This window comes from Ostrea edulis, chromosome 6, assembly GCF_947568905.1.
Source record: "Ostrea edulis chromosome 6, xbOstEdul1.1, whole genome shotgun sequence".
Classification (NCBI taxonomy): domain Eukaryota; kingdom Metazoa; phylum Mollusca; class Bivalvia; order Ostreida; family Ostreidae; genus Ostrea; species Ostrea edulis.
In genome coordinates, this window is record NC_079169.1 from 46405296 (window position 1) to 46417302 (window position 12007).

Consider the following 12007-nt stretch of genomic DNA (forward strand, 5'->3'; position numbering starts at 1 on the left):
TTGGTTAATTTTGTTTAGTTTTATAACGGCTTTTTTCATTGCATACGGAATGTTTTATTGTTGTTTATAATTGTTTGCTTTGAAAAAGAGAAATAGGTTGAGGCTAAATGTGACGTCACAATACACAGTTTACGTCGCCTTGTGTTTTATTTCCCGCGTTCAATGAATAGGCGGATCCTGTAAAACTGTTGTCCCCATATAAACCCCTTTAATATTGAGATGTTACTGGGTTTTTAGCGCAAGGAAAATTTCATTAAAAATATATATTTTTAAATGAATCATAACCTACCATACTTAACGGAATTATGATTACCACTTGGGACACTCCAATGGACATTACAATACATGCTTCGCTCGGTCCAACGGTCACACCGTATACATATTACAATATTTTTCCGCTATACATCGAAACACGGAAAAAAATTATTATTGGCGTCTGTCATGTAAATCTTAGGGGTGTGGGTGTGTTAAACTGAGAGGAGGGGGGGGGGGTGTTACACTTATCCTGCTGCCGGATAAGTTTATGGCGGTCGCCATATAGGCCTTTCCGAAAACGTGAGTTATCTCTCTTTGTATTCTTACATTTAGTGTGAATATGACAACTTCCGGGTAGTAACACACTCATACTTCGCATATATTATAAGTTATATTAGTATGGGTCCTGTTCAAACTCGAAAACAGTTGAAATCATTTGTACGAGAGAGTAAGAAAATGTTAATGGAAACAAAAACGAATTTCTTGATCGAGTCGGGTGTGATTTTTCGGGGGTTGGGGGGTTGGTTTAAAAATTGAATTGAAAATCACGCAGACATTCATTTGTTTACTTATGTCTCCAATAACGACTGACATAATTATTTTGTATGAAATCAGAACAGAACTTCTGATTCTCAAGAGATGATGGCATCTAATCAACTCAAAGCTCGGGTTTTTACAAGGATCGACACGTGCAAAGATCTTGCATAACATCCCCCTTTCCAAGATAGTAAAAAAAAATCAATTAAATTAGGAAATCAACGCTCTCATTGTTTTATCAGGGCTAAAATTATTCCACTACTGTTACGCCATATTCTCAAATGTACTCTCTGGGGAAAGATAAGTTTAACCCCCCAATAGAATGCTTTTGACGTCTCTGTATCTTCCCTCTTTTATTCGTTTTAGTCCCCTTGAAATGTACTTGATTATGTATAGGCACGTATCGTGTCATAACAGAAATTGCAATGACAGATTTAGACCCCCCTTTTCGCCACAAATTTACTGAATAATTTGAGTAAAACTCCAAATATTTTACCCAAAATGGCTGTATTGACAGGTACACACTCAGGGCGTTCAATTATAAGTTATTTTATTTTCAAAACATTGCATGTGTAAAAGGTTTGTGACGACGAATTTCTTTATGGTTATACTTGTATTTGTAACTGTATAAAATTTGTGGGCAGACAGCTGGAAATCTGTCAGTGGACTCTCACTTACAAGTACAGACTGGGATAAATTTTACTCGCCAATCGAAGAGATGGACATTTTCAGAATCCAGAGGTGTCAGTCCGACATACCTAGACGTACATCGTGGCAGAACTTTTATCACTGAATGTACTACATTGATATTGAACAAGTAACTTCTGATGTTTTATTATAAATCTGACTGTATTAAAACACAGGCTAAAGATTCTGAGGAAATGTATGCAATGTATGATATATACTAATTTCAGTCATAAAACACGTACAATCTTGGAAAATGGGGGGGGGGGTGTTAGTTAGAATAATCTAACTGCGTCTCGGGAAAGGCCCTTCACTTTAACGATAGAACATTCTATCGGGGGAGGGGGGGGGGGGTCCTCCTCTACTTACAACATTAATTTTCTATTATTTTTGCATGCAAAGTTGGTTGTTTTCACGTGTATGAAATAAACCTATGCATTGGGATTTTTTTTATTAATGTTAAAATATTTGTTGGCGTGATTACTGTAAAATTATACGGCAATATCTTTGCGGCCTTCTGCACTGTTGATAATGACGCTTCTCGAATATACTACCCGGAAGTCTTAAACTACTGTTACGCAAGCGTACTACGTCCCGGATCAAGGAAAGATAATTCAAGTTTTCGGATTGACCTATAAGTTTATGAAATTCCCCAGATAGTTATTTGGCGATCACGAGGGGATCCGGGTTAGAATAGGTCCTCAGTACTCCTTGCTTGTCGTAAAAGGCGACTAAATGGGGCGGTCCTTCGGATGAGACCGCAAAAACCGAGGTCCCGTGTCACAGCAGGTGTGGTTCGATAAAGATTCCTCCCTGCTCAAATGCCATAAGCGCCGAGCATAGACCAAAATTTTACAGCCCTTCACCGGCAGTAGTGACTCTCCATATGAGTGAAATATTCTCAAGAGGGACGTTAAACGATATTCAATCAATCATTCATACCATTATATGCGACCTTCACCCAGAACATCAAGGTCATGTTAGTCATATTAATATTGAGGCATCCCCATGTTGTATGAATTCATGTTTAGTTATCTTGAAAAATAAATCTTAAAGATCTCAACAGCTGAACAACAAGGTTACACAGGTGAGTGATGTGGCCCATGGGACTCTTGTTTGTATCACGTTGAAAGGTTGGTGTTTTCACTGAGAAATGAAATACAATGAATCATGCAAGAACTATTTTATTATCACTGGCAAAACATTGATTAATATAAATCTGATTTGATAGTGTTTCTATGACTTTTCAGTAATCTGACACCTGGACAATATTTATTTTAACTGAATGAAAATAAAGATCTCCGTATACTTAGAATATTATGTTGATTTTCGTTGAGTTATTTTCAACCACATGTCTTCCGGTTTAACAAGACCGGAGTTCTTCAGCTTTGGTGGTATCTGAAACACATTAAATTAATTGATTAGTACATAGAAATTAAACATGTACAGATTATTGTGTAGCTGATCAAAAAAGGAAGTTGTTCTAGTGTGTGCGGAAGGTTCCATATACCGGTACATGTATACTGTACATTTTTTTGGCGATAATTTCCTCTCACTTATCAATTTATTTTTGTTTTCAGTTTTGTACTTGTTATGTAATAAACGTGCTCACATGTGTTTCAGTAGATGTTTTAATTTCAAATTCCCTAAGTAGTTTCGTCATTGCTATTTTAATCTCCGTTAGCGCAAGCCTCTTCCCGATACATAGTCTGGGTCCATAACCGAAAGGCAAGAACTGGTATGGATTCATTTTGGCTTTATTTTCAGCTGAAAATCTGAAACATTAAATGCATAATCATTCATCATTTACCTGTTTATAATGAATACAATATTTTTACACGCGCAATACAAATGACGTCAGAGTACCAGATGATTTGTATACTTTGAGAAACATGATAAATAAGTACATGACTGTATATGAATATATAGTGATTAAATGAGTCCTAAAAGAATGGAATGCTACACTAAGCTTTTAAGACTTGCAAATCCAGATTAGAGTAAAATATTTTCGTTAGTTAAGAAAGCCAAGACATGAATTCATAAACCTCTCTGGATCAAATTTTTCAGGATTTTCCCATAGCTTATCAGAATGGTGTAAAATCCATATTGGTATAGCAATATCCATGCCCTTTGGTATCTTCAAACCTTTAACTTCAGCATCGTGAACACACGTTCGGTCCGTCCTACAAGAAACGAAATCATCCAATCTTCATGTGAGTATCATTCCAAGGTACACAGAATTACATAGTGCCTGTTGTAGGGTCCTTATTTCATGTGAGTACTTAATATCACAGAATTACATAGTGCCTGTTGTAGGGTCCTTATTTCATGTGAGTACTTAATATCACGAAATTACATAGTGCCTGTTGTAGGTTCCTTATTTCATGCGAGTACTTAATATCACGAAAGGAATCGTAAACATGGTTTGTTGATCAACAGTTTTTACATGTATTTAGCAATATAAAAATAAAAATGAGTAATTTTATTTTTGCAAGTGTTGCTTCTCGCGAAATTGCGTAAAAATAAACTCGCGTATATTTAGATATATTATTGTATCGTTTGAAAACTGATATCGTCACAGATTCAAAGTTTTGAAATGATAATTCTAGTAAGTTTTGCCCTCGAAACTTAACAGTCTATTAAACATGACTTTTATTAAAGAGGTATAGCGCATTTGCTGACGATACGGCCGACTCAGAAATATAAATGGAAAATACCGGTTTCCAATAATAGACTGGCGTGTTATATTTAAATATAAGGCCAACATTTTTTATGTTTCGTTAACCAAGATAAATAACTGCCGCAGTTTAGCATTACTGACATTTATATGAGTCGTTCTTTACTTAATAAACCATTTCCCTATTTGGAATGATGAACAGTACAATATTTTCATAGACCTGTGCAACAACCCTTTTACATATGGCATTACTTAACTCACTGTCTTTTTCTGACATGACTGCAGCGCCTTTAATAGATTTCATCAGTTCATTTGCCTTTGGTTGATAATTCGAGTGTTTATCTTTGCCTAAATATCATATGACAGTTGCTACATGAATTTTTTTTTTTTTGTTTTTTTTTTTGAGAAGTCAAACTGTATAACAGTTCTTTTCCTCCCTTGACTTATTTTTACTTATTACATGCTGTGCATTTGTGTCCTTTTTCTTGTAGTGTTTGTTTAGCTTTTCGTCAGCCACATTACGGTTTTAAAATCCTGTGCACACAGGAATATGTTAGTGTAAACAAGCGGAACTACAATGACCTCGGAATAAATTCCCATTCTTTAAGTCGTAACTTGCAAATATTAGAAGTTATGATGAAAATGACTAATATTGTTATAATATATGTATCACATTTAACCCACCCATCCTCAAGAAAACGACCCCAAAAAATGAAAAGCAAAAAAAAAAAAAAAAAAAAAAAAAAAAAAAAAAAAAAAAAAAATAGATCGGAAAAATATTGGACTTGAACTCGGGAAATGTATGGGTTAAGTGTAAGATTACCGAGCACCTAAACCACTAGGCCACCCAGGCTTGTAAGTTTAAAGGTTTAACTTTTGACAGGCTGCTAAATCTCAAGGTAAATTTTGAGAACGATTTTTTCATATTTTATCCATTTTCAACAAGAGGGCCACCTTAAACCAAATTTCCTCAAACGGACTTATATACAGTCATAAGCAGATAAAATAACTTCAGTGTTTTATTTCTGGTTTAAGGTGGCCTTTTGCCACAGTTTGCAATTTTTTATGCCCATTACGTTACACCTACTATATACTCTATATAATCACGGTGATGTTTATGCTTGTCAAATAAATATACTATCAACATATCGATATCTTTATTAAGTAATTTGGGTAAACACAAGTATAAACTGACATTGTATAGCAGAATATTTGTAAAAAATGATATTCAAGAAAAAGGTATTTATGTAGGCGAAATTGCATACCAAGTGCGCTATACCTCTTTCTAGTCGGGTTCCCGGGCAAAATAAATTCATATATTACAGTGAATGCAACAGAAATGGACATATAGGTTGTTGTTGTAAGTCCATTCCTAATTGTTGTACTTCTATAGAGACATCAGCAGAGGTCGGTAAAGTGACACAAATTTGACCTCTGCATGGCGATCGCCTTGGTGGCAGTGACAGATCTTTAAGCCTACCATGATACGGGACCTTCGTTTTTAAGGTCATATCCGGTCTCTGAAAGAGTCATATCCGGTATCTGAAAGACCCTTATTAAAAGTCGTGTGCTTTACAAAGGAAGAGTCACCAAAATGTTTAGCGTCCCAAGTTTGATGTGTAGTCGGTATCGTAAATAGAACCCTGGATTTTGTGGTTTTGAAGCGAGCGCCCTAAGCACTAGGCTATCGTCACCGGTCCATAAATTATGAAAACGTATGCATACATGAGATACAAAACACCTCTATAGAGTAAAGTATACCAAAAATTATACCAAAGCACACCCGACATGAACTGCGATGCATGTTAAAGCTATCCATTTCTATTCCTTTTTCTTAACTGTGACAAATTAACACGTTTCCTCTCTCATTTTTGTACATGTAGTCATTCTGTTCTTTTATAAGATTGGGTTTTACTTTACAATTTACCTAAGCTGTTTCGAAATATCTGTCATAATAATATATAAGGAAAATGTCTTACATAAGATGGTACATGTATAGTCCGCTGGTTTTACGATCTTACGAAAATCATATATACCTGCATGTAATTGGTAACTGAACATATACATTTAAGTTGTAATTATTATTGCACATTGCTGGAGTTTTCAAACAAAATTTCCTACTCATTCATACAAACATTATAATTGTAATATTTTGTAACTATAAGCAGCTAATACTCCAATATTACATTTTTTTTCAAATTTCAAATGCTAGCCATCTCCACAATACAACATTGTTCAGTTTGTAATACACGTATTTTATTTTAAGTTAATCCTTTCCTAGCCCTCGGAAATAAAGTTTGATTTAATCATCATTATATTTTTTTAATATCTTATTTGCAAATCCAATTCTGGGCCCTGTCGGGCATACAAGCTTAAGAAAAGAAGAAAAAAGTGACAATCATAAGACCAAATACAGAAAAAAAAGTGTACAGCAAATTAAGCTGTCTAGAGTACAGTACATGTATAACAATATTGTATTAGATATAAAATTAATTTTTAGAATCTATGATATATAATGAACATTTGTAGAATAAGTTTCGGAGTTATACCTGGTACATCTTTTCTCATTGTAGAATATACATTATGTATATAGTATACATTATTTTATAGAGGCTATACATTTTTTACCTCTTACATTGTATATTATTGTTTCTCATTTCAATAATGCTGATTAAAATTGACCCAGCTTCGTTAACAACATGTTATTTTCGTTTGACATGAGCCACAAACATTTTTCTTTACTTGACAAATTTAAAAAGTTTGTATTATATTTAGAAATATTATTTTAAAAAGGTCTGTCTTTCACTTGTATATAAAGGACAATCAATAATATAAGTGAGTGTATCTCATCTTCCACACAATTCGTGTCACACATATTGTACCTTCAGTGTTAGATATTTTTCCATACCTCCCACTCTCAATTCTGAGATTGTGAGCACTTATTCTAAATTATCTTTCTTTGTTCATAATTTTTCAAACGTAAATACTTTTCAATATTGAAGTTTTGTTTGAGATCGAAATATGTGGTCAATTATATATTGAATCTTTGACATCGACGGAGAATTACATGCATATAAATATACCTGGGAGATATGGGGTACATCCTCATCGTTTCATTGATGCACATGTCCATATAGTTCAGCTTTCCGATATTGTCATAACCCGGTTCCTCCTTTGAATTAATGAACATTTAAAAATGAATATCTACACCTTTCTTCATAAGTTTAATAAATATATGTACCTTCAGATGGTGCATGTAGGTCTTACTCATGAACCATTATAAGCGGGAACCTTAAGTGGGTGTAACTGTACTCTTGATATTTGATCAGCTTTGTGATTCAAATAGACGTATCAACATTTCACAGCAGATTACATCCCTTGTCAGCCATCTTGCGGTGAAAAAACTTACTTACCCACGTTGGTTTTTGTCATTTTCTGATCTGAAGCTTTGATATTTGTTATTTGTTCAACACTTGCAATCAACTTCAATAATGCCCCTGGGTAGAGCAAACCGTAAACTTGTATGAAAACGTAGTATTTAACTATAATTTACAGTTGTATTCCCTTACATTTGGTAGGGTAAGGTTATTCACTAAATGACCTTTGGTGAACTTCGAAAGGGGGATAATTCAAATTGAAAGTGTTCCTCTTATATCGCCCAGCTCTGACAATATCTCTTCGTATATCTTTTGTTGGACGTCTGGGTGGATAGCAAGAAAATATGCCAGGAATGAAAGAGTGCTGGCAGTCGTCTCATACCCAGCGAAGAAAAACAGCAGACAATTTGCGATGATTTCTGTAGATGTTAATCCTGTAAGTAATATTCAATAAATCAGTATACCGTACGTCTGTGACGTGGATTATCATTGTACATATTCATACACATCGAATATGACAGTACAGATTCGTGAATTTAAGTACAGATTCGTGAATTTAAGTACAGATTCGTGAATTTAAGAACTGTCTAAGTTTGTATGATGTTGTTGTACACATTGGAAGCAGGGGGTAATTCTTATAAATGGCGATGCCCAACATCGAGAAACAACGCATTTTAATATATAGCATTATTATGATAATGCAAAACAGTAGTATAATGTAAACGTTAGAAAATAATCACAGTACATGTATATAAATGTATCCATGCATCATGTTCTTACGACGCGCATGTTTGCACTGAAGCAAAGTAACAGTCTATGCTAACAAAATGTCATTGCCAAAGTTACCCAGTATTTGTTTTACATTGGATTCAAATCACAGGATTTGAAATAAAATGAGTTCTCACCTCTTTTCTCATTCGTTTCATCTGGATCGTCGTTATGAGCCTCCATCATCAGCTGGATGAAATCTATATATTCCTGTCAATCAAATTATGACCAATTACATGTCCATGGGCCACACCGCTCACCTGAGTCTCCTTGGCCCTTATCTGAAGACTTTCCATATATATTTGCATGTAAAACCTTAGTCCCTATTATGGCACCACCCTACCCCCAGGGGCTATGATTTGAACAAACTTGAATCTGCACTTTGTCAGGAAGCTTTTATGTAAATGTCAGCTCCTCTGGCCCGGTGGTTCTTAAGAAGAAAATTTTTAAATGACCTTACACTAATTTTGCATTTTTGTGATTATCTCCCCTTTGAATGGGGCATGGCCCTTCATTTGAACAAATGTAAAAGCCCCTCACCCAAGGATGCTTTTGGTCAAGTTTGGTTGAAATTGACCCAGTGGTTCTGGAGAAGAAGATGAAAATGTGAAAAGTTTACGACGCCGACAGACAACGGACAAATTATGATCAGAAAAGTTCACTTGAGCCTTTTGCTCAGGTGAGCTAAAAACCATTAACGCAATATACTTATGTAAAGGTGTTTAAAGAACAGTGTGGTGATAGTGTAGTGAAAGTAGACATTAACGGCAAACTAACAACTCAACGTTATGACAAACGGGATGATTTCAGCTTCTCCATCGTCAACTTCCCATATTTATGTAGCAATATTCCATTATCACCTGCATATGGTGTTTTTATCTCTCAACTGATTCGATACGCAAGAGATTGTTCTATGTATGATTAGTTGTTAAATCGAGCCAGGCTACTGCCAAACAAGTCGATGGTGCAGGGGTTTCAACAGTCTCGTTTAAAGTCAGCATTTCGCAAACTCTATGGTTGTTATAACGATCTAGTTTGCCAATACAAGCTATCATTGGGTCAAATGCTGTCTGATGTGTATCAAACCGAATGTTAGGCCGTTCTTGGCACACTGATTTTGACTACGGAGAAACTTCGTTTACCTGATCAATATATAGGGTTCACTGCGGGTGTGACCGGTCGACAGTGGATGCTAACTCCTCCTAGGCACCTGATCCCACCCCTGGTATGCCCAAGGTTCGTGTTTGCCCAACTTTGTATTTTGTATCAATTCCTTATATAGGAGTTATGGGATTGATAGCTGTTCGTGGTCATGTCGACCATTATCTTGCGAATAGTTTATACCCCCAAGATCTGTAGTTTTAACATCGTAAATGAATCAATGCATCATCTACTTTTCGAATTTAAGACATACAGTACCTTTTTACTGGAGTCTCTTGTATTGATTGCTTTTTCTATCTCTTTCCTGAAAAATGATGAGGCCTCACTATCCACGAATGACACTTTTAAAAGTTTTGCCAATGGTATTCCAAGTGCGGGAAGTAAAACTGTCAACAGAAATGAATCACAATGTTAAAAAGATGTCGTAATCCCCATGCTCATGAGTCAACCCCCCCCCCCCCCCCCCTCGTCACATCAGAACCGGACGTTTATTTTCGAAATTTGAATGATAAGAAATGCAACATCATTTACACATATACGTTTAATTACATGCTATAAAAAGGAGAGGCGAGGATAATTTTACGGCAATGAGTTTTGAAACCATCCGCACAAATTTGTCCTCGGGATCACTCTGGGAATCAATTTTAATCCCGAAGGCTGTTGAGGCAATCACGTCTACAGTGTAACATCCAAACAACCTGTTTACAAAAAAAATCATATGTATATATATATATATATATATATAGAGAGAGAGAGAGAGAGAGAGAGAGAGAGAGAGAGAGAGAGAGAGAGAGAGAGTTCATTGCTATTTCTGTGCTTTATATGAACTATTTCGAATGCAATGTGTATCATGTATGATCCTCTTAAATGTACGTTAGATAATTGTATCCCATTTCCATTCTCAATGACCGTGTAGTGTGTGACAGCGTTTCGAGAATTCCATTGTCATCGAAAGCAAGTTTTTTGACTTGCCTAGATGGTCGAGCGGTCTAGCGCGCTGGTTACATGCTGCTAGGAGATTTGGTTCCGCAGTTCGTGAGTTCAACCCCGGGTAGGGGCGGAAGTGGGTATCCAAATAAAGTGAACTTTTCTGTGCTTTATATATATATATATATAATATATATATATATATATATATAGTCGTGATAATGTGGTATACCTACCAAGTACACTCCACTTTATCATTGGTTTTGATAGTCCTTTTAATGTGCTGAACGAGTGCATCGCCAGCTTCCTTGATAAGTGGGTCCATCTGAAATAGAAAAAAATGTATAAACGTAAACATCTTAAATTGAATAACTCTTAATAATGATATGATCGAATTAGTCCAAGCTCTAACATTGGCTGGAGTCCAACAATGTAGAATATATGGTAGCGAAATGTGGAAGATGACAAAGAAAAAGGAATAGAAACTAGGTGCATCTCAGTTTAGATTCCTGCGGGAGATCCGGGGTATAAAGTGGCAGTAGATGGTGACCAGCGGAAGTGGCAGACAGGGCGGATTATAATACAATAAGCGATGAGCTGAGGAGATGGCGATGAGACTGAATGGGACGATAGAGGAAAGGTGACAACGACTGTGAGACGGCATTAGGGTGGACATAAGACGGGAAAAGGCACTAGGGAGACCGAAAACAACCTGAAGTACGTCAGTAGAAGCAGAAAGGAGTGCAGGATGGAAAATTGGAATGAGGTCAAGATGGTGGGATGCGACAGAATGGTTTGGAGAGAGCGTGTCGCATCCCTATGAACTTTAAGACGTGGAGAGAAGTAGGGCTAAGTAATTATTTACCTTTCTAAGTTTGCCAGATGTAAACGTTGGGGATACGATTGCTCTACAACGTTTCCATGCTTTTCCCTGCTGGGCGCTCAAATTTTCTTCCAGATCACCATTGAAACCTTTGAAAACCTGTATGACAAATAAGTTTTACTGAAGAAGAAAATTTGACAGTCTGGTTGTTCGTGTCGTTGGTCGGTTTAGTGCTTTGTATATGTATATATATATATATATATATATATTACTTAATGACAAAATATTTATTTACTAAATGTAAAATAATTTCAATATATTTAGTCAATAACACATTAACTTATTCACTAATTATCAATGAGCGGTCATGGAAAGTCATATGGTTCTACGTACTATTCGATCCGTGAAGTTTTGAAATTGTTTGACAAGAATCTCCTTTAGCATGTCTGGGTCAGCGACAACTAGCATTGGAGATCTGCCGCTGAAGTATCTGTATTGATTATAAATATCGATACAAAATATATTTAAGTTATACTTTTGCAAAACTACTTACAATACTAAATTAGCACCAATAAATGGGTTTATATTATCAAAACGTGTCTGACAATTGGATTTAAAGTGAAAAAAGATAGCGTTCCCACAATTCTAAGACTGTGAATAAGTTTACAAGTACCTGTATGCACCTCTTGCAAGAAAGTTGTACATCTATACAGTATGATAAGTATTCACAAAATATTTGATATTGTGAAGACGGGGGATAAGAATGAAAACACCATCAAATATTTCTATATGGATAAA

The 12007-nt window shown here is 35.6% G+C and overlaps 1 protein-coding gene across 1 annotated transcript in view; it reads right to left on the bottom strand.

Annotated features, from left to right (window-relative positions):
* Window positions 1–2643: 2643 nt before the first annotated feature.
* The window catches only part of LOC125647541 (cytochrome P450 3A24-like), a 15505-nt gene continuing 6141 nt past the window's right edge, over window positions 2644–12007 (bottom strand). The window contains exons 4-14 of the mRNA XM_048874252.2: window positions 11603–11699; window positions 11252–11368; window positions 10623–10711; window positions 10009–10157; window positions 9718–9845; window positions 8436–8508; window positions 7807–7964; window positions 7237–7325; window positions 3522–3659; window positions 3089–3251; window positions 2644–2874 (exon numbers count right to left, since the gene is read on the bottom strand). Of these exons, the coding sequence (XP_048730209.2) occupies window positions 2794–2874; window positions 3089–3251; window positions 3522–3659; window positions 7237–7325; window positions 7807–7964; window positions 8436–8508; window positions 9718–9845; window positions 10009–10157; window positions 10623–10711; window positions 11252–11368; window positions 11603–11699 (1282 nt within the window). The 3' untranslated portion in view covers window positions 2644–2793. The remainder of the gene's footprint in view (window positions 2875–3088; window positions 3252–3521; window positions 3660–7236; window positions 7326–7806; window positions 7965–8435; window positions 8509–9717; window positions 9846–10008; window positions 10158–10622; window positions 10712–11251; window positions 11369–11602; window positions 11700–12007) is intronic.